The following is a 27,647-nucleotide window of genomic DNA, read 5'->3' as shown; positions in this document are numbered from 1 at the left end:
TGTCCACTGGGAATCAGATTGTAACAGAAGGGGGTTGGGGCTCGGAACAACCAGAGCTCAGCTCTTGGCAGACCAAGGTCCTACCTACAAAGCCCAAGGAGCGGTCTCAACCAGAGGCTTTGCTAATCTGCACAGCAAGGGAGTGGTGTAGTTTGACCAGGGAACTTAGTGGGGTACAGGTCTGCCTCACTCGGGACCGCAAATAAAGAGCCTTTCTGCCCCTGGAGACTGGTTTCCCACACACACACACAAAGACACACTTTCCCCCAACCAGTCTGGGCAGGGAAGCTGAGTCATCCCACTGCTCAGTGTATATCCAGGCCCCACCCAGCCAGGAAGGCTGGCCGGAACACCTGGACACTGTGTAGCCTAGCAACACTGGAGCAGGCAGACCTCATGGTCTGCAGAGCAAAGGCAGTGGCACAGTTGTGCCAGGTGACTTGGGGCACAGGTCAGCTTGAATCAGGACCACAGAGAACCTTGCAGGCCTTGGGGCTGGTTGCCCCCACTATGCTCAGGCAGGGGAACTGACTCATAGCCCTAACCCACTGATGAGTATGGCTCCTGGTTCTGCCCTACCTGCCCTAACAAAAGGCCTTAGGGGAACACCTGGGATGCTGCTTGGAGCCAGCTCTGTTGCTCCACCTGGGAGCTAATGCATAGCCCGCCCACTGCTAAGCATGGCTCCCAGCCCTGCCTGACAGGAAGTCTGGCCTTAATACCTGGGAAGCTATGTAGCCCAGGAACTAGAGGTGCAGTCAAGACCCCAAACACAGAGTCCTGGAAGCCATGGAGCCAACTCTGTCACTCCACCTGGGCAGGGGAGCTAATGCATAGCTTCACCCACTGCTGAGGGTGCTTCCAACCCCACCCACCCTGGAAGCCTGGCCTGAGCACCTAGGCCAGTGATGGCGAACCTTTTGAGCTCAGCATGTCAGCATTTTGAAAAACCCTAACTTAACTCTGGTGCCGTGTCACATATAGAAATTTTTTGATATTTGCAACCATAGTAAAACAAAGACTTATATTTTTGATATTTATTTTATATATTTAAATGCCATTTAACAAAGAAAAATCAACCAAAAAAATGAATTCGCGTGTCACCTCTGACACGCGTGTCATAGGTTCACCATCACTGACCTAGGCGATGGTTTGGCGCAGCAGCATTTAAGCAGAGAGCCCAGCCAGCACCTCTGCCCATCTAGCAGATAAATTGACAACTCTGTCTAGCCAGAGAGTTTGGTGCACAGATATGCTTAATTAACTCCTCAAACAAGAGACGTGTCGGCCATGGCAACTGTCCTGCAAGCCCACCAGGGAAAACTAATCCATAACCCTGTCCACTGCTGAATACCACCTCCAACCCTGCTAACCAGGAAACCTAACCAGAGCTCCTGGGAATCTCACCCTGCAGCCCTGATTACAGCAGCACTTGAGTGAAGAGCCTGACTGGTGGCTCTGCATTTGCAATGCTAACAGTGGCCCAGTCGGTCCTGGTCCATGCAGGTTTGCCTGATTTGATTCCCAAACAAGAGCTTTCCCAGCCTTAGGGCCTGTTTGGGGCACTATTCAGGCAGGTAAACTAATTCCTAGCCCCCTGCTATAATAGCCTTCACACACTCCAACCAGCCCCACCCCCACCAGGGACCTAACCAGAGCACATGAAAAACTGCACAGCACATCCTACAACCCTACAGTGGCACTTGAAAAGACAACTAGCCTGGGGCTATCTCCATCTTCAAAGTAAAAGTGGTGGCCTCATCTGGCCAGAAAATTTAGTGCACAGTCTAGCCTGATTTGGGTCCTCAAAGGATGAGCAGTGCAGATCTTACGGCTCGTCTGCTGCCCCCAGAACAGGGAAGCTAATTCATAACCACGCCTACTGCTGAGTACAGTTCCCAGACCCAATCGTCCAGAGGACCCAGGCAACCACGGAACCCATTCTACGGCCCTGCTGGAGCAGGGAACCAAGCCAGACGTTCTATCCAACTTTTCTCAGCCAGCAGCACCCCTCTCCAAAGTCAGTGGCCTTTCCCCAAAATAGACCCTGATAGCAAACCCCACAAGCCCAATGACATTACCAGCTGACTCGTCCAGAACACCAAGCCAAGCAGACTGGTAAAGAACTATCTGTACCAAAGTAAACATGTGAAGTCTAGAAAAGGGGATTGCTTACTCAAATGCAGAGAAACCAACATACAAAATCAAGGATCACAAAAAAATCAGGTAATTAGAACACTACCAAAGGAAACTAATAAAGCTCCAATAACTGATCCTAAAGAAATGAAGAACACATAAAGAATTCAGAATAACCCTTTTTAAGAAGTTTAAACTACAAGAACACACAGACAACTGAACAAAATAAGGAAAACAATGTATGAACAAAATGAGTTTAACAAAGAAATAGAAACATTAAAAACCCCCACAGAACTACAAACAGAAATCCTAGAGCTGACAAATACAATGTACTGAAAAATTCAACAGGGAGCTCCAACAACAGAGTCAACCACGCAAAAGAAAAAATCAGTTACCTGGAAGACAGGACATTTGAAATTATCTAGTTAGAGGAGCAAAAAAAAAAAAAAAAAAGTGTGAAGAAAGCCTATCGGACTTAAGGGATACAATAAAAAACAACAACAAAACCCCCCACAATGTAAACATTGTGGGAATCCCAAGAGAAGAGAAAGGGACAGAAAGTATATATTTAAAGCAATAGGAGTGAAACCTTTCCAAACCTGGAAAGAGACATGAACATCCACATCCAAAGAACCCCAAATAGGTTAACCTGAAATGGGCTATATTGAGACACATTATAATTAAATGGTCATAAGTCAATGATGAAGAAAGATTTTGAAAGTAGCAAGAGAATATACAAGTTACATACAAAGAAGCCCCCATGAGATTATGGACAGATTTCTCAATGGAAACTTTTCAGATCAGGAAAAAAATGGGATGATATATTCAAAATATTGTGTATGTGGGGAGGGAGGGACTTGTCAACCAAGAATTCTACAACTGGTAAAGCTGTCCTTCAGAAATAAAAAAGAGAAAGATTTTCCTGAACAAACAAAAGCTTGAGGGAGTTCATCACCACCAGACCTACCTTACAAAAGATGCTAATTGGGAGTTCTTTGAGTGGAAGCAAAAGGATGCCAATTAATGTCATAAAAATATAAGAAGGTAGCATAAAAGTCAATAGAAATGGCAAATATATATATATATATATATATATATATATATATATATATATATATATATATTCTAATATAGTAATGGAGGTAATCCACTTACAACTCTAGTTTAAAAATTAATATAATAAATGTAGAAACCATAACTACAATAATTTGTTAATGGATGTACAATATAAAAAATACGTAAGCTGTAACATCAATAACCTAAAATGTGAGGGGAAGGAGCAGTAAAAGTGTAAAGTTTAGGAATGTTACAGCAGTTCAGTTGTTATCAGTTTAAAATAGGGTATGGTCATTTTGAGATATTTTATGTAAGTTTCATTATAACCATAAGGGGAAAACCGGTAAATAATTACACAAACCATGATAAAGAAGTCAAAGCATACTACACTCAGAATATATCAAAATCCAAAAAATACAGCAGGATACGAACTAAGGAACAGTGGATCCACAAAACAACCAGAAAACAATTAACAATGACAATAACAATCTCTTACCTATCAAAAATTACTTTAATGTAAATGGTTTTAATTCTTTCATCAAAAACATAGAATGGCTGAAATGGATTAAAAAACAAGATCCAATTATATGCTGCCTACAAGATACTCACTTTAGCCTTAAAGACACAGGCATAGGCTGAGAGTAAAAATATCTCAAGAAAATTGGAACCAATTTAGAAGGGGTAGCTATACTTACATCAGGCAAAATATACTTTAAAGTAAAAATGGTAAAAAGAGACAAAGAATGATAAAAAAGAAAAAGCTCAGTCCATCAAGAGGATCTAACAATTGTAAATATTTATATACCCAACAGTGAAGCATCTATATCTATAAAACAAAAACTAACAGAATGGAAAGGAGAAATAAATACAAACAAAATAATAGTTGGAGACTTTAATACCCCACTCTCAACAATGGATAGATTATTCAGGCACAGAATCAATACGGAAACAACAGATTTGGATAATGCTATAGACCAAATGGACTAGACATATAGAGAACATTCTATCCAACAGCAGAATACACATTCTTCTAAAACACAAGAGGAACATTTTCTAGAACAGACCATAGGTTAGGCCACAAACAAGCCTTAGCAAATTCAAAAAGACTGAAATCATATTAAGTACCTTCTCTAACCATAAACTAGAAATCAATAACAGGAGAAAAACTGGAAAATTCCCAAATACATGGAAATTTAACCACACTTTCTTGAACAGCCAATGGATCAAAGAAAAAATTAAAGGAGAAGTAAAAGAGTACTTTGAGACGAACAAAAATAAAAACACTACATATCAAAACATATAGGATACCGTGAAAGCAGTGCTAGGAGAAAAGTTCATAGCAATAAATACCCACATTAAGAATCTAGAAAGATCTCAAATCATCAACTTAATTCCATAGCTCAAGAAAATGGAAAAATAACCCTAAAGTTAGCAAAACAAAGAAAATAACAAAAAATTAGAGAAAAAATGAAATAGAAAACAGGGAAACAATATAAAAATAAGCAAAACTAAGAATTGTTCTTTTAAAAGATAAACAAAATTGAAAAATCTTTAGCCACACTAACCAATGAAAAAAAGAGTACCCAAATCAACAAAATTGTAAATGAAAAGAAGGAACATTACAACTGATACGACAGAAACACAAAGGATCATAAGAGGCTACTATGTACTATCAAGGGAACAACTAACTATACTCTAACATACTATACTCTCCAAACTAGTAGAAATGAAAAAAATTACTAGAAACATACAACTTACCAAGACTAAATCAAGAAGTAGAAAATTTGAATAGAACAATTACTAGTAAGGAGATTGAAGCAGTAATCAAAATCCTCCCTAAAAACAAAGGCCCAGGACCAGATGGTTTCACTGATGAATTTTACCAAACATTTACAGAAGAATTAACACTAGTCATTTCAAACTCTTCCGAAAAAACTTAAGAGGAGGGCATACTCCCAAGCTCATTTTATGAGGCCAGCACTACACTGATACCAAAGCCAGAAAGAACACTACAAAAAAAAACTCACTCTGGCCGGTGTGCTCAATGGCGCACTGAAGGGTCTCCAGTTCGATTCCCTGTCAAAGGCACCTACCTGGGTTGCAGTTTGCTCCCCAACAGGGGAGCATGCAAGAGGCAACCAGTCGATGTGTCTCTCTCACATTAATGTTTCTCTCTCTCTCTCTCTCTCCTCCCTCCCTCCCTCCCCTTTGACTCTGCCTCCCTCCTTCCCTTCCACTCTCTCTGATAAAACAAAGGGAAAATATATCCTCACGTGAGGATTAAAAACAACAAAAATAGATCAGATTTGTGGTTCCCAGAGGCAGGGGTGAGGAATGGAGTATGGGGGAATTGAAAGAAGGTGGTCAAAAGTACAAACTTCCTGCTATAAGATAAATAAGTACTAAGGATGTAATGTACATGATCACACTAATAAACATACTGGATTGTATATTCAAAGGTTGCTAAGACAGCAAGTCCTACAACTTCTCATTACAAGGAAAAAAGTTTTTCTTTTTTTTTCATATCTATATGAGATGATGAATGTTAACTAAACTTATTGTGGTAATTATTTCACAATATATGTGAATCAAGCCATGCTGTACACAAATTTATCCAGTGTTGTATGTCATTTATATCTCATTAAAACTTGAAAACAAACAACATAAATGATCTTAACACTCTGGAGGTCAGCAATCCAATATGCTTATTAGGCTAAAATCAAGATGTGGACAGGGCTCTGCCCTTCTGGAGGACCTGGGAGTGTCCCCATTTCATTCCACTGCCTTTTCCAGGTTCTAGAGGCTGCCTGGATTCCTTGACTCATGGCCCCTTCTTACATCTTTAAAGTCATCAGTGCGGCATCTTTAAATCTTAATCTGACTCTGTTTCTGTAGTCACTTCTCCTCCTCTGACTCTGACCATCTGCCTCCTCTTATAAGGCCCCTTGTGTGTGCTTTCCTATATAATGAAAGGGTAATGTGCAAATTGACCCTAACAGCGGAACAACCGGTCGCTATGACGTGCACTGACCACCATGGGGCAGATGATGCTCAACGCAGGAGCTGCCTCCTGGTGGTCAGTGCGCTCCCACAGGGGGAGCTCAGCTCAGACACAAGCTGGGCTGATGGCTGCGAGTACAGTGGCGGTTCCCGCCTCCTCGGCAGCGCTAAGGATGTCTGACTGCCAGCTTAGTCGGATCCCCCAGAGAGCAGGCCTAAGCCAGCAGGTGGACATTCCCTGAGGGGTCCCGGACTGTGAGAGGGCACAGGCTGGGCTGAGGGAACCCCTCTGCCCCCGAGTGCACGAATTATCGTGCACCAGGCCTCTAGTTTTTAAATATTTAAAAATATTTTTATTAATTTCAGAGAGGAAGGGAGAGAAATAGAAACATCAATGATGAGAATCACTGATCAGTTGCCTCCTGCACGTCCCCAACTAGGGATTGAGCCCACAACCCAGGCATGTGCCCTGACCAGGAATTGAACTGTGACCCCCTGGTTCATAGGTTGACGCTCAACCACTGAGCCATGCTGGCTGGGCAAAGCTCCTTGTGTTTGCATTGGAACCACCCAGGTAATCTCCCCTTCTCAAGATCTCTCTACTAAATCACATCAGCAATGTCATTATACATATCGATATGTAATATACCATGTTCACAGGTCTTAGGAATTAGAATGTGGACATCTATTATTTACACAGTGATTTGTGTCTCAAAGAGCTCCCAATGAAGTTTGAACTTTTTGCAATTACTCAGTTACTATACCTTGGTAACTAAAATTTGAAATGTGTTGTAGGGGCACTAGTGTTATTTAAATAAACTGTGATTACTGGAATTTGTGTATAACTGAATGATGCAAAGCAAGGGCTACTTGTTTTAAGTCCAGCTAGTTGGTCAAAATGACGAGAAGATGCACGTGATTGCCCTGCTGGTTTGGCTCAATGGATAGAGTGTTGGCCCATGGACTGAAAGGTCCTAGGTTCAATACCAGTCACGTACTTCTGTTGCAGGCTTGATCCTTAGCCCAGGTCAGGGTGCATGCAGGAGGTAAACAATTGACATATCTCTCTCACATCGATGTTTCTCTCTCTGTGTCTCTCCCCTTCCCTCCCATTCTCTCTAAAAAAAAAATCAATGGAAAAATATCCTCAGGTAAGTGAGGATTAACCAAAAAATAAAGAAGATGCATGTGACTACACATGCAGGACCACGCAGGACCATGGCTGTAGAACATGAAGTGGAAGTGACCTATATGTCTGCACTCATATTTGAAGAACACTCATAAGTAAATAGATTGACCTTTCTCTTGGGCTGGATCTCAAGGTCACCAGAATACTGACAGCACTATAGCTTGTCTCTCTGAAAAACATGGTACAGGTGAATATGGAAACCTTAAGAAATAATGACAGAACCTCCCTCTTCCCTCTTCCATCTTCTGCCCGATCCCCCTCCTCCAAAAAATACATGTCTGAGGCTCTTGTGCACTAATATCCAATTACTGACAGTGTATCATGCTTTGTTTATAAAGCAACTGTCTTTTTAAAAATTTCTGATTAATAAACATAAAAGAGCTCTTTTGAGTCAAACCGGTTTGGCTCAGTGGATAGAGAGTCGGCCTGCAGACTGAAAGGTCCTGGGTTCGATTCCGGTCAATGCCGGGGTCCAACCCCAGCGGGTCCAGGGGTCCCCAAAGGTGCGGACGGAGTCGGCGAAGAAGGAATGACACAGGGGCAGCGTTCAGTTGATCAGCAGCCTAGCCAGGATCTCCAGCCAAGTTCTGGTCTGGATCTCCAGAGAGGTTCTGCTGTTTATTGTCTTGTTACATCCGTATTTATACCAGTTGATTTTAATCCTGTCAATTTCTATTACAAAGGTTAGGGGTTTCTTATCTCCATTCCAGGGAGTAAAGATTATGTAGCTTAAGCATGATTGTTTGTAGTTAAAGTGATTAACTACCCGCCTGGCACTTAGTTAAGGAGTTTCATCCCCTCCCTAACTTCAGGGAAAAATCCCTACCTGGGGAAACAACCTTTCTCGGAGAGGTGACCTTGGTTAAAACACACAGTGCTAAGGGGAGCAAACATATTAAGAACAGTATGCTATATACGCCAGGTCCCTTGAAACATATGCTGTGCAGATATTTCTATCCTGCAGCGACTGTGTCAAGCAGCAAGGATGGACCGGCTTCCGGCAGGTCAAGGGCATGTACTTTGGTTGTGGGCACATCCCCAGTAGGAGGTGTGCAGGAGGCAGCTGGTCGATGTTTCTCTCTCATCGATGTTTCTGGCTCTCTATCCCTCTCCCTTCCTCTCTGTAAAAAATCAATAAAGTATATTTAAAAAAAGAGCTCTTTTGATAACTGATTGAGGACATAATTAACATTTCCTATGAGTTGAGTAAACTACAGAATAAGTAATAAATATGTAAATATGTAAACTACAGAATAATAAGTAAATATGGGACACTGGTTTCTGATACTCTTAGACCAAACACAATTTAAAACTGAATTACTGTTAGGAAGTTTCTCATAAATACATTTTATTTTAACATTAAATGGTCAGTTATACATCTCTGACTGGGATTATTAAAGTACAATCTTACAGGGTGGGGATTCTAACAATGCCACAAACACAGACACACACTAAGAGCTACAAGAGGGTTTTTCCTGCTCTGGCCGTATTATGTTAACCTGCAATACAGACATCTGCTCTTACAGGACAGGATATCTCTTTAAGAGGTAGAGCTTATTTTATACCTAAGTGCTGCAAACACATTCCCTGCATGAACTGAGGAGAAGAAAGAAAGAAAAAATAGCATTTTATGAAAATCCAGTTCCTTGACTCCATCCATATCAAGTCTTACCACGTTATAAAATTCGTTATTAGCCAATGCTATTTAAAAATACTACTTGGGTAGTCTTAAATTGATATTGGAGAAAGGTCACACAGAAGGCCTAACCCTGGTGGCTTATGCGAAATCAGATCCTGATGTGCCTGCGGCTCCTGTTGGGAGTCGGTATCACAACTGCCTGAGTCCTGGAAGGGCTGGAAACACCCCTGAGGCAGCGGCTCCGTCTTTCTCATGCTCCATCCAGACAGGTGAGGGCCCAAAGTGCTAGGTGCGTATTTCGAGCTTGTGTGCCGAACCTGTTTAGAGCCACAGTAAATGATAAGAGGCAATTTCACAGAGACTCTTGGAGAGTGAACAGTCATTGAACTACAGAGAATAAACTCTCATACACATTTTGAAACTCCCATATAAAATGACTATCCTGAGTCCATCAGGACTTGAGGGTTTCTGTTTTCATGAAGTAGGTGAAAGGGTAATCTCTGTTCTTTCCAGGTACTGGTACCTGCACAGGCTTCCCTCTCAGGAGGCCTTAACCAGCTGTATGTTCACATATCAAAGTCCTTCAGCTCTCCCCAGCTGGCACCTATTTTCACTTTCACTTTCAGTTTCACGGAAAGTTTTAAGGCATTTTCCATTTCATTCTTGACAATCTGAGCAACCTAGGGGTGGGGGTGGGGGGACAAAAAAGAGGTTAACAAACTCTCTACCTAATCAAAGAATGTTTCCCAGCCTACCCACCGAGATAACAGGCCAGACTGGAGCTCTTCACCCGGTGCTTGGAAGTGACTTCGGAAGAGCCAGGCATCCCAAGTCTGCACTGACCAGCAGGAGCTCTGCCAGTTTCAGCCAGAATGCTCGGAGCTTTGAAACCCTCAGGACAAGACTCCAGATTCTCATCCCACTTCTCCCAGACAAAAACATCCCTGCGCCAGGAATTTCCTTAACAATAGTATGACACTGTGCACTCTTAGTTCTTTCTAAACCCTTAAGGACCCAACGTTGATGTAGCCATCGTAGGGCTGGGGAAGCGTTCCAGAAACCTCATGCATCTTAGCCTGACCCATCCAGCGCCTGAACGTTCAATAGAATGGAAAATGGAAGACACTGTAAAATACCTGAACCACATCCTCTTCTGCCACTTCATACAAGAGTTCATCGTGGAGTTGAAGGATGAAGAAGCCTCCTCTGATTGGGCGGAACATCCCCTGCAGTTTTCTCTTTGGTAACAATCCTGCCCCACGGAAAAAAGTAGCAAACTGATAAGTATGTCATTTTGCCATAGGATAATTTTTTTATTTATATTTTTAGAGATCTTGAGAAACTTTGGAAAATTTTAATTACGAGATTAAAACACATAAGATTTAGAACTATCAGGGAACTAATTACTTGCTGGCTGCTACCTAGCCCAACTATCAGGTAAACTAAATCCCATCACCTTCCTCCCAGAAAGGAGGAGTCTAACAAAGAAGCCAGTAAATGAAGTTTGAAGAAATCTGTTCAAAACTCTGGTTTAATTTATTCCTCAGATACATCTTCTCCTTCCATGGAGTCCCCACTACAGCTTCTCTGAGTAAAAACACCAGAGCAGTATGGGGCTTGATTCCTGCTCCAGCAAAGTGATCTGGTGTTGTCATTAGGCAGTGTTTTCTAAGAAGGACACTTGCTGCTATTATTTTGTGGCCAGAAGTATCACTATAGTAGAACTGGTGCCTCCCCAGTTGGACCCCATACTCTAGACAAGTAATTCTAAACCTCGGGTCCAAATGTGGACTTCAGAGTATGTGCGAGCTCCTTGGCATTGGATGTAAGAGTCTATGTCTACATTTTTCTGGGGAGATGACCTATAAAACCCATGACTCCAAAAATGGTTATAAATCACTTATACTAGACTTAGCTCCTATTTCCTAACCAGCTGGGCCTGGTGCTATAGATTATGCCTCTCTGATCACTAAAATAAGGTTCACAATTAATACCTTTAAAGCAACTGCCTTTGTTTGCTCTTACGTTTGCAGTCCTTCCTTTCTGCCGTACAATTTCCTACTTACCCTTCAGGACAGCACAAGTAGCTCACCATCTCCTTCAATACCCAGTGCTTCCCTCAGAGTTCACTCGCTGTCACTATCTGCAGCCCACATTTCCCCACAGGTGGCTCTCAAAGGTAAGAGAACAAATGCAGATGAGGCCCTGGCAGGCTGCCTCACACCAGGCTGCAGAGGCTGCGCATCTGTTTGCCAGTTTGGCTGACATCTGATGCGCCCCACTGGGCCCCACTTATCTCACAGCATTAGCTGTCCGGATGCTCTAGCTTTTCTGCTTTCTCATCACCATACCTTTGTACTCTTCATTTCCCTTGGGTACTTGGCTTCTGACCCAGAATGCATGATCTTCCTGTTCCCTGTGTGGTCTGTTTCCTCAGGTTCGGCTCCCTTTGATCCCCCTGACCTGCTACTACTTTTCACCCAGCACGATACCATGAAGTCATCCTCAGTTACATATCTACTTTGCCTCCCACTCATTCTAAAGGCTGTTCATGTCTACATCAGGGGTCCTCAAACTTTTTAAACAGGGGGCCAGTTCACTGTCCCTCAGACCGTTGGAGGGCCGGACTATAGTTTAAAAAAAAACTATGAACAAATTCCTATGCACACTGCACATATCTTATTTTGAAGTAAAAAAACAAAATGGGAACAAATACAATATTTGTATTTGCATATGGCCCACGGGCCGTAGTTTGAGGACCCCTGGTCTACATCCTCACTTTGACACTGCATCACTCTGCTGTGGAGAGTTGTGCAAATATTTCAGTCAGGGCCCTATCTTCCCATCCTTTCCTTAAATTTTAACATAGGTTGATAACTTTGATTTCTAAACCCTTCAAAGCACATACTACAGTGTTATTACCCAAATACTTATCTCTCTCTCTTCCTCTCTCTCTCTCTCTCTCTCTCTCTCTCTGTATGTATGTACGTCTGCCAACATACATACTCCCACACATAAAATGTTGAATGATCAGCCTTACATATTCTGGGGGGGCATTGAAGACAATTAAACTCAAAAATCCTAATTTGATGGGCAAATAGGTTTTTTTATATCTATGTATTTTTATACATAAGTGAACATATTTTTATATAACTGGCTGTATTATTCTCTATAATATATATGTCTCTTCTAAAAATAGCAAATTCCATCATCAAATACAGCTGATCTATACCTTTTCTGCCCTATCTCAAGCAGTTTATTCTTTTCCTTTATGCCTGAAACATTCATAACTTCTTTCCAAGAAAATTTAAACATGGCTGCAGTCATAGTTTGATAATCTCAGTGACCGTGAAATGGTATTTAAAGCAGAAGGATGGACATGAGACAAAGGGAGAAGGGAAAGTTCTCTGTACTTGTTAAAACAAGAAATAATCTATCCAAGCAATAAGGAGAGAACTTAGAGAAAATATTTTGAGAACAACAGTAAGAAAAGATGACAATATTGGCAAAGAAATATATGTGATAAGGAGGTGAGCTTAGTGTATATTCCCAGACTTTAGAGCACAAGGAAGGTCATGAGCAGGTAAAATCAACATGCTCTTCTGTTGTGCTCAGAGGACCACAGTGGGTCGCCGAGACCCTTTCAAAGCATCTGCAAAGTCAAAGTATATTCTTAACAACATGCAGAGGTTATTTTCCTTTATTTTTTTTTCAGTGCTTACCACTTAATATGGAAATGACTAAATATACATTTTTAGGAGGAGAAACCAAGATGGCGGCATAGGTAAACACAGGAAATTGCTGCCTGGCACAACCACTTCAAAAATACAGCTAAAAGACAAAACGGACATCATCCAGAACCACGGGAAGGACGGCTGAGTGGAAATTCTACAACTAGAAGGAAAGAGAAAAGCACACTGAGACTCAGAGGAGGTGCAGAAGTAAAGAGCAGAGGTACGGAGACACACGTGGAAAGGGCTGGCAACTGAGGACACGGTTGTCTTTTTCAATCCGGAGGGAGTCTCAAGCTCCCAACTGCTCTGAACTCCAGTTCTAGACGAGTCTCTGGGGACCCAGACTCATACGGGGAGAAACTGGACTGTCTGGCATCGGTCTGAACTCGAGGCCGGCTTTCTCTCAGAAGTGCTTGCAGCGATTACCAGGACACTGAGAAGCGGGACCTCTTAGGGTAGGACTGAGGATCTGCCATAGCTGTTTTCTCCACCCTGTTGATTCCCTGAGAACCCGCCCCACCCAAGCTGTGTGCAGAGGCTTTTGCATATGAAAGGCCTGGCCCTTTGCAATCTGAAAATTACCTAACAAACTGCAGCTGGGTCAGAGAGACCCAGAACTTCTAAAAGAAGGCCCAAGGCTCCACAGCAGCTTGCATTGCTTCACAGCTGGGCCTCTATGGGCACTTCCAAATCCCAAACAAAGAAGAGGAATCTGCAGATCTCTCCATAGCTCCTGCGGGGGAGCCTCAGGCAGAGGCTAAATTAGCACCTCCTTAGAGATCCAAGAGCCAGTGTACCCAGTGGTCAGAGTGGGACCATCCAGATTACAACTCCTCAGATCCATAAGGGACACACTCAGGGGGCAGACTCAGTGAGCACCAAAGCTCCACTGAAGCAAGTCTTGCCCCATAAGGGTGTCTCCAGCACAGGAGTTCTCCCACTGCAGACAAAGCTGATTCTCATAGCCAATTGGCCTGGAGGTCAATTCCTCCCACTGATACCTACAACAATCAAGACTTAACTACAACAAGACTGTGCACAAAGCCCACAAAGGGGTGCACCAAGAGTGTCCACCTCAGGTAATTGGGGAGACTGAGCCACTGGGCCCTATAGGACACTTAGCACACAAAGCCAATCTATCAACACAGGGAAGCAGCCAAAATGCGGAGACAAAGAAAGAGGTTACAAATGACAGAAACGGAGGAAAGCAAACTACTGGATATAGAGTTCAAAACAAAATTTATAAGGTGTTTCAAGAATTTTCTAGAAACCGCCGATAAATTTAGTGAGACCCTCGAGAAATCTAGTAAGACCCTCGAGGATATGAAAAAGGACCAACTATAAATTAAGCATACACTGACTAAAATAAAGAATATTATACAGAGATCCAACAGCAGGCTAGAGGATCGCAAGAATCAAGTCAAAGATTTGAAATACAAAGAAGCAAAAAACACCCAACCGGAAAAACGAAAAGAAAAAAGAATTCAAAAATATGAAGATAGTGTAAGGAGCCTCTGGGACAGCTTCAAGTGTACCAACATCCGAATTATGGGGGTGCCAGAAGAAGAGAGAGAGCAAGATATTGAAAACCTATTTGAAGAAATCATGACAGAAAACTTCCCCTACCTGGTGAAAGAAATAGACGTGCAAGTCCAGGAAGCACAGAGAACCCCAAACAAAAGGAATCCAAAGAGGACCACACCAAGACACATCATAATTAAAATGCCAAGAGCAAAAGACAAAGAGAATCTTAAAAGCAGCAAAAGAAAAACAGTTACCTACAAGGGAGTACCCATACGACTGTCAGCTGATTTCTCAACAGAAACTATGCAGGCCAGAAGGGAGTGGCAAGAAATATTCAAAGTGATGAATAGCAAGAACCTACAACCAAGATTACTTTATACAGCATAGCTATCATTCAGAATTGAAGGTCAGATAAAGAGCTTCACAGATAAGAAAAAGCTAAAGGAGTTCATCACCACCAAACCAGTATCATATGAAATGCTAAAAGGTATCCTTTAAGAAGAGGAAGAAGAAGAAAAAGGTAAAGATACAAATTATGAACAACAAATACATATCTATCAACAAGTGAATCTAAAAATCAAGTGAATAAATAATCTGATGAACAGAATAAACTGGTGAATATAATAGGATCAGGGGCATAGAAAAGGAGTGGACTGACTATTCTCGGGGTGGGGGACGGTGTGTGGGGGGGTGCGGGAAGAGACTGGACAAAAATCGTGCACCTATGGATGAGGACAGTGGTGGAGGGGGTAAGGGCAGAGGGTGGGGTGGGAACCAGGTGGAGGGGAGCTATGGGGGGGGGGGGGGATGAGGAACAACTGTAATAATCTGAATAAAGATTTAATTTAAAAATAAAATAAAAAAGAAATCGGAAAATATTTACAACTAAAAAAATAAAAATAAATAAATAAATATACATTTTTATCCAAAGTCTCAGTAGTTTGGTTTTACACCAGGTAAATTCACCAAGAGGAAACTTGGATGTAGTTCACTACCTTGATCTCTTTTTTTTTCCCCTCATAATGTTTTTTTATTATTCATTGAGCATTAAGTAGTACTAGATTATGAAATAATCAACATATACAATATCATATATAGCATTATCTTCTAAAGAAACTTGAAAATGCAATTTAGTAGATATAACTCACATAAACAAAAGGTCTTTGGATTCTTAATAATTCTAAGAGTGTAAAGACAAATTGAGACCAAAATGTTGGAGAACTGCTGAGAAATAATATATAAAATACATCTCCTTTTCATTCCTGATGCAATAAATCTCACCATGCTATAGCAGGGCCTCACTTATGAACAAACCTGTTCTGTCACCTTGGAGCATAACCTCCCGATGACCATGGGATTTGAAGATCGACTGGAAGGTCTCTAATTGCTTCTGAATGTTGACTGTGGCTATTTTCACAATATCAGCCGCTGAACCTTGGACTGTTGTGTTGATAGCCTGACGCTCAGCCTATAAAAAACAATAACAGGCTCTTGTCAGACACACAACATGGTTTCATACCTGCTTTTAGCACCCAGATCAGTGCTTACATCTGCAACCAGACTGGAAATCTGGGCCAAGAAATCTCCGATTAAGCAGCATCTAAGAACAATAACTGGAATGATCAGGGCTCCAGACTTTGGGCTGTCATCCTCATGATAAACAGAAGGTCAGACTGCTTCTGTTTAGAAATAATCAACAGTCAGGAACCAAAAACTGTACCACACTTAGAATATACTTAGTAGCTCAAATTTATTTTATTTTATAAATATATATCATTAATGTTACAATGTTACAGCTGTTCTAAATTTCACTCTAAAGAACCTATATTTCAAAATAACTCATATTAATCCTAAATAGACATAAGTAGAATGTCATTCTTTGTGATGTGAGTTGGAATGCTCCATGTACATCCCCCATATCCAGGGCCTCATGGTTGTATATAGTTTGCTCCTGGCAGGTCTGCAGCCCTTGGGTATGAAACAGAGCTTTTTATGGGCTGCTAGGATAATCCTTAGGTGTTAGTGCAAATGCAGATCTTAGCTCCCTTGGTGTTAAGTGAGAACGCCCTTAAATGATTGCTGCCATGAGCTTCTTGGCAGGCAGCCATAGCTGCTAAAAGTGATCATCCTGGGGCAGTAGGGATGAGGTCTGGGTTAATATCCAAAGTATAACCTATCCATGAATACAGTTCCTGTTGTCCCAAAAGTTCTCAGTAAATGGAAAGAGTCTCCTCACAGGAGGGATCTATGTAACTTGAGAGGTGTTCTCCAGTTCCCTGTCTCCTGGGTACACTTAACTCCTAGCGCATTAAATACCTGCTAAAGAGACATACTTTTAAAAAAATTTAACTTTTCTTTTGCCAAATGTTGATGAATCTACTGTAAACTCAATCGGTTGTCACTGTTTAAAGAGTGACTGAATTTCAGTGTCCTACTGACCCCTCCCCTGGTTGAAACTTCAGGTGGTGTGCTGTGTTATTGTTACTACTTGCTGCTTTTCTCTGTGAAGTTACACAGACCCGCCCATTGCCATGTAATGTAAAGTGTTTCTCACGCTAAAAGGATGGCCTTGACTTGTTTTGGCCAGTGAACTGTGAGTAATACTGACGTGCAGCGCAAGTAAGAAGGTTTGGCCAAAGCCGGTTTGGCTCAGCGGATAGAGCGTCGGCCTGCGGACTGAAGGGTCCCGGGTTTGATTCCGGTCAAGGGCATGTACCTGGGTTGCAGGCACTTCCCCAGTGGGGGATGTGCAGGAGGCAGCTGATCGATGTTTCTCTCTCATCGATGTTTCTAACTCTCTATCTCTCTCCCTTCCTCTCTGTAAAAAATCAATAAAATATATTTAAAAAAAAAAAAGAAGGTTTGAAAACTATCCAACATTGTCACTGAAAGGCCTGTCCCAGGGAGGGATTCTTCCTTTATTCTGGATTCCAGAGTGAAGAACATATGGAGCAGAACCACAGTCAACCCAGAGCCAAACTATAATGTGAATTTAAAATAAAACTGCTTATTATATAATCCACTGAAATTTTGGGGTTGTATTCACTGACATATGCAAGGAAAACTGACTAAAATATATACTTCACTCTCATGGTATTGTACTTCCTTGATTCTCTTCCAAAATAAGAAAAGTTAGCAATCTTAGCTTTGTGTCTCACAATCCAAGTCCTTTATGACCAGGGCTTTTCATAGGCATAAAAAAATACAGGTTTCTGATCATGGGAGATCAGGTCATTAGAACCAACCATCTGACTGATAACTGGAAAAGCTGAAATGACTTTTTTTTTTTTGCAGATAATAACTGTGTAGATAGAATATCTAAAAGTATCTATAGATAAGTTATTAGAATATGCAATATTTGCAAGGTTTCTAGACAAAAGAACAACAATAAAAACAATTATATGTCTTTGTGTAAGCAGCCACACGTTAGAAAATGTAAAAAAGGAAGGAAAAGAATAATAATTAAAAAAAGATGCCATTTGCAACAGCATTAAGACTTTTCAAATACCTAGCTGTAAATCTAATAAGAAACATATACAATCTCTTCCCCAAAACTACACAATGTTATTGAGAGAATTTAACAAGACTTAAAGACCTAAATAAATTAACAAATAGATCATGTTCATGGGTTGAAAACTCAAATTTATAAATATGCCCATGTCCATATTAATCCCATCTTCATTTATGAATCAAGGCAGTCGCAAAAACAAACAAACAAACAAACAAAAAAACAGGATTCTGTGTTTATGTGGAAATTTACAAGCTGCTTCTACAATTTATATGGAAATGCAAAGAATCAAGAATAGGCAAATATTTGAGGAAGAAAAGAACAAGTTAAGAAAACTTTGCCATACATCAAGACACCTTACAAAGCAGCATATCTAAGGCAGTGTGGCACTGTCTAAAGGATGAGCAAATACAACAGACCAAAATAATGTCTACAGAAACAGAAACATCCATGTTATTTGATTTGTGGCAGAAGTGGCACCACAGAGAAGTGGGGGGAAAGCTGTCTTTTCAATAATTTGGGACAACTGTATATCAATGGGGGAGGTACGGGACCCTGACCCTCAATCTCTAATAACATGAAAATCAATTGCTGGCTGATTGTAGATATAAATGTAAAAGGCAAAACAAAAATTTCTAGAGAATATTTTCTTGATGTTGGGGTAGAGAAAGCTTTTTTCAACAGATTAAGGAAATCACTACAATAATATAAAAGACTGATAAAATAGAAAGATCTGAACTAAAATAGAAGCTTAAATGCTCAGATATATAGAATGCTTTTATGAATCCTAATGACTTCAGGAAGAGATTTTATTCATAATTTGAACAAATACCATCAATAAATCTTTGTACTGATGTTAATCTCAGAAGGCATTGGCAATCTGGTGTGATATGACAAATTAGCATACGGTATGTAAAACAAAGAACAAATAGTAAATGTAAGAATTAAGTTTATTTATAACTTATTACCAAAGCTAATAAATAACTAGCTCACTGAAACATCTCTAAATGAAGTATTATAAACATGAGCTGACATTTACAGTAGCCTCCCAAAGACTGGCAGGTGCCATCACTTCAGAAATCCTTAATGGAACACAAGACCCAATTAATATATTAGTGATCCTTCTAAGGGACATTAGCAGCAGTTGTCTTTGTTGAAAAGTATATGTCAATCAGAGGGAAGGTCAGGGTGGGTAGGTGGGGAGAGATTAACCAAAGAATTTATATCCATATATGCACAACCCATGAACACAGACAATAGTGTGGTGAAGGCCTGGGGGCGGGGGGTATAGAGGGAGTCATTGAGGGGTAGAAGGGGGACATCAGTAATACTTCCAACAATAAAGATCAATTAAAAACAAAAGTATATGTCACTGAAATTTTAAGTTAAAAATCCAGAGAATTTCAACATACGTGAGCTTTATGATAAGGGTTGTTGTCTTTGATTCCTGGTAAATATCTACGCCTTCCCAAAATGGTCTGAACAAACCCATCTCTTTTACAATTCTTCACTGTCTCTTTCATGAAATGATTAATCCCTACAAAGAAAAAAAAAAAGAAATGAGTACAACTAAAGTCATTATTATTTTCATTCAATAGTATAAGCCAGTCAATGAAGGAAAAATACCACATGATCTCACTCATTTATGGATAATTAAGACCATTATAAACTGATGAGCAAAAATAGATACAGAGGCAGAGCAACATCGAACAGACTGTCAAACTACAGAGGGAAGGCCGGGGAGGGTTGGGGGCGGGGGGTAAGAGATCAGCTGAAGGACTTGTATGCATGCATATAAGCATAACCAATGGACATAAGACACTGAGGGGTATGGGAGGCTAGGGGAAGGTCAAGGGGAGAAAAAAAAAAGGAGACATATATAATACTCTTTGTAATACTTTAAGCAATAAAACAATTAAAAAAATAGTTTCAATATAAAGAAATATACCAAAAGTATAGAGACTATGCTTATCTAACTTTATTCATATATGCGATCTCTGCTTTCTCATAGCTCTGCTCATCCTGAGTAATAAACACTAATGCCTCCCAATTGGAATTCCTCGTTTGAGGATTTCTGTTGTGTGGCTGACACAGGAGAAACATTTGAGGAAAGTGAGTGATGGGAAGAAGAGAAAACCCTGCGCTGCCAGGTACGGCTGGTGGTGATATGTGACCACTGGCATGGAAGCTCAGAAAGCAATCAGGCTCAGCCTTTTCTCCTTAGGAATTACTGTGAGTTTGTTGAGTGAAGAGCAAATAAAAGGATGAGATTTAAGAAAGCTCTACAATTTCTCTTACCTGACTCGGTAGGAGGCCTTCTAATATTTAGAGATTGAAAGAACTACTTTAAAAAACACACAATGAAAACAAACAAACAAAAAACAATGAGCCGGGCTGGGCATGGCTCAGTGGCTGAGCATCAACCTATGAACCAGGAGGTCACAGTTAGATTCAGGTCAGGGCATATGCCTGGGTTGCAGCTGGATCCCCAGGGTGGGGTGTGCAAGAGGCAGCCGAACAATGATTCTCTCTCATCATTGATGTTTCTATTTCTCTCTCCCTCTCCCTTCTTCTCTGAAATCAATAAAAATATATTTAAAAATAAATAAATAAATAAAAACAATAATGAATTCTAAGATATAATCTACATACAGTAAACAGCACCCATTTCAGGTGAATGATCTATAATAATAAAAGCATAATATGCTAACTAGACCGGACAGCTGAACAACCTTCCGATGTCACTCTGGACATCCGTCCAGACAAAGCCGCAGCAGTGGGGGCCGAGGGAGAGGCAGTTGGGGCAATTAGGCAGGCAGGTGAGCGGTTAGGGGCAAACAGGCAGGCAGGTGAGCGGTTAGGAGCCAGCAGTCCCAGATTGCAAGAGGGATGTCTGACTGCTGGTTTAGGCCTGATCCCACATGCACTCGGGAGTGGGGGGGTCCCTCAGCCCAGATTGTGAGAGAGCGGAGGCCAGGCTGAGGGGCCCCACCGGGTGCACAATCGGGGCCGAGGAGGGATGTGGGAGGTTGGCCAGCCAGGGAGGGACCACAGGAGGGCTCCAGGGTGTGTCTGATGTGTCTCGATCAGTCCTGATCAGCCAGACCCCAGTAGCAAGCTAACCTACTGGTCAGAGCGTCTGCCTCCTGGTGGTCAGTGCAGGTCATAGCGACTGGTCAACTGATCGACTGTCTTCCCCCTGGTAGTCAGTACACATTAATGCAAGCAGTTGAGCAGCCTTAGCATATCATTAGCATATCACGCTTTGATGGATTGAATGGCCGACCGGACAACCAGACACTTAGCATAATAGGCTTTTATTATATAGGATATTATAGTTTTTATGTTCTTGAAAATCATAAAAGATTGAAATATACTGTATGTTCTCATTTGTGTCTGCCTTCTTTTGCTAAGTAGTATTACATCACAGAGATATACCAAAATCTGTTTATTTATAGTCACGTTGATAGGCATTTGGACTGTTCCCAATCTTGGGCTGTTATGAATAAAACTACTATAACGTTCATGTTCAAGTCCACATGCTAACCTGACAAGCTCAGGGAAGGCCTGCATGGCAGTCTTGCAAACTCAGAGACCTAAAGTAACCACAAAGGATGGTCTGAAAGTAACTTTAACTAAAAGCAGTCATGGTGGGTAGTTACGTCCTAGGCTGGTATCTTCACTGACAAGGTCAAACTTTACCTTAAATGAGCCCATCTGTCTTTTTGCATCTATGATAACAAATCCTGGAAATGTCTGGATAACTTGTAACTTCCCTTTTTCCAGATCCCTTGGGGCACAACCTAATGTGTCTGGGCACCAGGGCAGATACCCGAAATTCCTTCACTGTATTGTTATCAGGTTAATTATTGACTATTAAGTATCCTGCACCCACCTAAGTATGTACCTATCATTTTACTTTTTATCCAATCCCAGAGATCCCCCCCACCCTGCCTTTGTTTTCTCCTGCCTCTCTAATCACCAATGGATTTCATGTAACCCACCTACATCACCTCCTTTGATTGCTGCCGGGAGCCGGTCCATCCTTGCTGTTTCAAGGGACCTGGCATATATGGCATACGGCTCTTAATATGTTTGCTCACCTTCTTGGCGCTGTGTTTTAACCAAGGTCACCTCTCCGAGAAAGGTTGAATCCCCAGGTAGGGATTTTCCCCTGAAGTTAGGGAGGGAATAAAACCACTCAACTAAGTGCCAGGCGGGTAATTAATCCCTTTAACTACGAACAATCATGCTTAAACTACATAATCTTTTCTCCCTGGAATGGAGATAAGAAACGCCCTAACCTTTGTAATAGAGATTGATAGGATTGAATCAACTGGTATAAATACAGTTGTAACAAGACAGAAACACTCAGAACTCAGAAGACAGAACTGAGAACACAGGGCTTGGAAGACAGGACCAAGAGAGACAGAGCCTAGGCACAGAACGTTCTCTAGGGACAGAAGAACTTCGCTGGCGAGAGCATGCCGGAGGATCCTGGACAGGGACTGGCCTCGGAGCTTGGAGGCAAAGCCTGGCGAGAGAGCATGGCAGGGGATCCTGGACTGAACCTGACTGCGGAGATTGGCAGGAGAACCTGACTGAAACCTGGACACTGAACCTGACTGGAGAGCCTGGACAGAACCTGGCTGGAGAACCTAGCGAGGGAACATGGCTACAGAACCTCGCTGGAGATCCGAAGCAGAACCTCTCTGGAGATCCGGGCTAGAGATCCTGGCTAGGTTGCTGATCAACTGAACGCTGTCTCCGTGTCATTCCTTCTTCGCCGACTCCGTCCACACCTTTGGGGACCCCTGGACCCGCTGGGGTTGGACCCCGGCAGATTACAATGTATAAAAATAGATGAAAAACTGCCACTCTCTGGAGCATTATCCTAATCCATTGAGATACTGCTTCCTGACAATTGTTGACAGTTTGGCTCAAATAAACTCACAAAAATTCTTTACCGGTTTGAATGTTTTTACATTAACAAGTCTTTGGACATATGTTTTCATTTTTCTTGGGTAAATGCTCTCAATAGTGCAATTGCAGGATCAAATGGCTTAGTCTATGTTTAACTTTGTATGAAAGAGCCATACTAATTTCCAAAGTGGTTATACCATTTCACAACTCTAACAGCAATGTTAAAGAGATATTAATGTTTCTAATTTTAGTCATTTTTCTTGTGTTTTTTAAAAAATATGTTTTTATTGATTTCAGAGAGGAAGGGAGAGGGAGAGATAGAAATATCAATAATAAGAGAGAATCATTGATTGGCTGCCTCCTGCACGCACACCCACTGGGGAGAGAGCCTGCAACTGGGCATGTGCTCTCAACCAGAATTGAACCCGGGACCCTTCAGTCCCCAGACCTATGCTCAATTCACTGAGCCAAACCAGTCAGGGCTCTTTTTGTTTTTGTAATAGCATCTCTTTGTGGTTTTAATTTTCTTTTCCCTGATGACTAACAAATGATAACATTTGATGTGGTCATTCATCTATCTTCTTTTGTGAAGTGTCTGTTCAAATCTTTGACCTTTATTTTATTGGATTATTTGCCTTCTTAGCATATATATATATATATATATATATATATATATATATATATATATATATATATATATATATATATATAAAAGCCCAGCGACTGTTATGGCAGAACAACCAGAATGACCAGACCGACCGGTGGCTATGACATGCTCTGTGGGAGCCAACCAGCCTGATCCAGGCAGCGATTGGCTCCCCCAACCCCCCGGCCGGCCTGGCCCCTGATCGGCCCTCAACACCCCAATCGGGGACGGGGCTGGCTGCCAACTGCCCATGGCACCTCCCCCTGGGCGGCCTCCACCCTGATCAGCCCCCAATACCCCTATATCACTACCTGGCTCCCTGGTGCATGTACATTTAGTGCAAGCACAAGAAAATAATTATCAGTCCCTTCTGACCCTGACCAGAGTCTCCAGAGGGCTCTGCTAATACTGCAGCCAAGGTGTGGAATTCTCCCTGCATGGCCTGCAGCCCCAGGAGACCTTCCAAGTTAGTCAAAAAGGTTACCTAAGCATTAACGGGATGGCGGCCCTTTGCTGAGGAATGTAGAGAGGCTGGGTGGGGATTTTGTGAAATTGCAGTGCCTTGCAGATTAGGTGAGCTTTCAATCTCTCTTTAAATGGGGCAGCGAAGAAGACCTGCAGGTTGCCAGGAGCAACAGCAAAGGGTAGGCACATTAAAAAACAGAAAACCTTTTAAACAAACAGACATGATGATCATATTGGGAAACTTAGAGTAGAACCCCAGGAAGAATGCAAAAATCATTAAAGGGCCATCATCCATCTTGATATACGTTTGAAAACAACACATAAACAACTTCATCTCATGGCACATGAAATGCAAAATAGTTCTGTTGTGGGTTTTCTTTTGGCCATCCTTAAAGTATAATTAGATCCAGCTGGAGGAAAGCTGTAGCTTCCAGCATTAGACCTCCCAGCTGGCCCTGCCCCCGATTGGCCCCCATTAGGTTGGGGCAGGCGGACCCCACCCATGCACAAATTCGTGTACTGGGCCTCTAGTTGTGTTATAAGAGTTCTTAAATATTCTGGATGTAAATCCTTTGTCAGATAATAGGAGCTGTAAATATTTTCTCTGAGTCTGTGGTTTGCCTTTACATTTCCTTACTGGTTTCTTTATGAGTATTTATATTTTCTTAAAAAATATTTTTATTGATTTCAGAGAGTAAGGGAGAGGGAGAGAGATAGAAACATCAATGATGAGAGAGAATAATAGATTGGCTGCCTCCTGCACACCCCACACTGGGGATTGAGCCTGCAAATCGGGGCATGTGCCCCGACTGGGAATCAAACCATGACCCCTGGTTCATAGGTCAATGTTCAACCACTGAGCAACACCAGTTGGGCTATCAGTATTTATCTTTTATGACTCAGTGTTGTTATCATCTAAGACATTTTTGCCTATCTCAATATCACAAAGCTTTTCTCCCTGTTTCTTCTGGAAGATATATAGTTTCATAGTTTTAGCCTTTACTTTTAGGACTATGCTCCATATCAAGTTAATTTTTTAATATAATGTGAAAAAAAAGTTAAAGTTCACTTTTTTCCCCATACTGGTATCTAGTTGTCCTAGACACCAGTGGTTGACAAGACTATTTTTCTTCCAATGAATTACCATGGTAATTTAGTTGAAAATCCACTTGCAACATACGTAACAGGTCGATTTCTGGGCTCTTTATTGTGACACACTGTTCTCTACGTCTACTCTTATGCCCACCTTAATTATTGTAGTTTTATAATAAATTTCAAAATCACTCAACATTGTACTTCTCCAAAAAATGTTATTCCAGTCCCTTTGAATTTCCATATAAATTTAGAGTCAGCTTATCTAATTCTGTACAAGAGTCTAATAAAATTTTCATTGGCATTGCACTGAATTGTCATCATAACAATATTTTGTCTTCTAATAAACTCACATGGTAAACCTCCCATTTATTTAAGTATTCTTCAGTTTCTCTCAGGATTGCTTTGAAGTTTTCAATAAAATATTGAAATTATTAAATTTAGCCTAAGTATTTCATGTGTTCTGATGTTATTATAAACTAGTGACCCGGTACACAGATTTGTGAACACTGAAAGGAAATTAATTAGAAGGAATATGTTAATATCGCTATTCACCCTTTCTCTATAATAGAAGTGTCAACCAAATTCATGATCAACAATGAAAGATCGAAACACATGCATGCGATTGGTGCCAGCAAGAGCTTTATATGTATCGCACATGCGTGAGTCAACTTAGCCTTTTATATAGAATAAACTTGCTTAATTAGACCTGCCTTCTGATTTAAACTTTTTCCAGCCCAGTGAGGCACCCCAACTTCTCTTTCAGGTAATTGTCAGCGACACAGAAGTAAATATCAACACAAAACAGATTATTATTGTAGATCACACAGGGAGAACAACGGGTAAAATATTTAACTGCAGCAGTGTTTGACTATATTCTGCACAGTGAGAAATCCTGAAGTCATTTTTAAGTTCCACCATTTCTTACTTCTTTTCAGTCGGCTCAAGTTTCTAAACTTTCTAAATCTCCGTTGTCTTGCTAATGAAAAGAAAATAGGATTCTACCAAGTCTACTATCTACCTATTCCAGGACTTCTGTGAGGATCAAATGAGATGAGGCACAGGGAAACGCTTCACAGACATTTGGTTAAAATGTAAAATGTTTGCACCTGGCTATAAAGCAAGTCGAGTTCTTGGGCTGAAAAAACTCCAAGGAGACTAGTTGCTAGGGAAAGGAAGCTAGGCGTTGCTATGAAACACCATTACCCGGGTGTCCACAGCGACCATTTCAAGCTGGGCTGGGCTATGAGCCGCATTTTGTGCCCTGGGCTCTTGGCAGCATTGGCTGTGATTTGGTGGGGTGTCACTCCGGGGAGGTGGCGGGGCCTGTGTCCCACTTGTGGGAAGCCGAGTGTTGGTTTGTCAGCGCCAGGTCTGTGGTGCCGGCCAGTGTGTGTCATGGCAGCTCTGGCATTGAGTGTCTGCCCCCTGGTGGTCAGTGTGCATCAGAGCTATTGGTCGGACAGACACTTAGCCATATATATATATATATATATATATATATATATATATATATATATATAGTTTTATTTTTAATTTATACAGTAATTGTTTATTACTAGTAGAAATATAACTGATTTTTAGAACTTGACTTTGTATGGTGGGAGCTTGCTAAATTTAGATATTTCTTTTAGTAGTTGTTTTTGTAAAATTCATATGATTTTTGATGTACAAGATCATGTCATGTGTAAATAAAGATTTCTTTTGGAGGACTGGGGACAAAGTTGATTACAAAGAAGCATAAAAGAATTTTCTGGGGTGATGGTTCTATATCTTGGTTCTGGTATAGATTATATGACTGTGTGCATTTGTCAAAATTCATAGAACTATACACCTAAATAGGGTGAATTTTTTTATTCTATCTACATTATACCTCAATAAACTGCCAAAAGAAAATTTAAAATAGTGATACTCAAGTTGCTCTATAACAACAATTGTTCTCTCACAAGTTGTGGTACATTTACCAATGGCCTACTGTTTCATGTTAAAGCCATCTAAACCTAAAGCACAGGATAAGTCCAAGATTGTATGAGATATTCACAATCACATGGTAGCATATACATTTGCTGCATTCCGCTATTCCATTTCCATCCCTACTTTTATGAAAAAAAAGCACATCTTAGTAACTAATTATAATAAGGTTAATGTTATTTCATTAACATGTCTGATGAAAACCTCCAATTAATATGTTAATAAAAATTCTGTATTGCAAAATTTTAAAATGAATATAATATGGAAAGACAGTTGAAAAGAATAGCACCTAGAAGGTAACACTCGAGGCTTCTTTACCGGTGTATCTGGATTTGAAGGAGTCGATGTAGCAAGCAGCATCGTTTTCTTTAATGCCCATCTGCTCTCCCAAAGACTTAGCTCCCATTCCATAAATGATTCCATAGCAAATCTGAAAGGAGGGCAGCACACTCAGTAAGTAAATGAAAGGTCATAACTACATAAAATGCAAATATAAAAAGTTGATTAAGATTGAAATTTGATAAGCATTTTATTTCATAGTGAGTCAGAGAAATGATTAGATCTGTTTTGGTGGGTTAGATTCATAAAAGCTAAACATCTTTTCTGCCTTTTAGCAGTACTGTTTTTTTGGAGACGAAAAGAAACATAGGGTGGGATTGAACATGAATGTTGTGTGTTTTAAGAAGGTAATCCTAGTGACTTATTTATTTTTATTGATATGAGAGAGAGAGAGAGAGAGAGAGAGAGAGAGAGAGAGAGAGAGA

The 27,647-nt window shown here is 41.0% G+C and overlaps 1 protein-coding gene across 2 annotated transcripts in view; it reads right to left on the bottom strand.

Annotated features, from left to right (window-relative positions):
- Positions 1 to 8,693: 8,693 nt before the first annotated feature.
- The window catches only part of POLQ (DNA polymerase theta), a 98,879-nt gene continuing 79,925 nt past the window's right edge, over positions 8,694 to 27,647 (bottom strand). The window contains exons 26-31 of one of the 2 annotated variants that reach the window (XM_059687716.1): positions 27,202 to 27,313; positions 19,199 to 19,323; positions 15,593 to 15,746; positions 10,157 to 10,272; positions 9,544 to 9,700; positions 8,694 to 9,337 (exon numbers count right to left, since the gene is read on the bottom strand). In XM_059687716.1, coding sequence (XP_059543699.1) covers positions 9,587 to 9,700; positions 10,157 to 10,272; positions 15,593 to 15,746; positions 19,199 to 19,323; positions 27,202 to 27,313 — 621 coding nt within the window. In that variant the 3' untranslated portion in view covers positions 8,694 to 9,337; positions 9,544 to 9,586. Of the gene's footprint in view, positions 9,701 to 10,156; positions 10,273 to 15,592; positions 15,747 to 19,198; positions 19,324 to 27,201; positions 27,314 to 27,647 lie in introns of both variants that reach the window. The other variant, XM_059687715.1, reaches the window with a different exon arrangement.

The sequence above is a fragment of the Myotis daubentonii genome, chromosome 3, assembly GCF_963259705.1.
Source record: "Myotis daubentonii chromosome 3, mMyoDau2.1, whole genome shotgun sequence".
NCBI classification, from domain to species: Eukaryota; Metazoa; Chordata; class Mammalia; order Chiroptera; family Vespertilionidae; genus Myotis; species Myotis daubentonii.
This window is presented reverse-complemented; position numbering and strand designations above follow the sequence as displayed.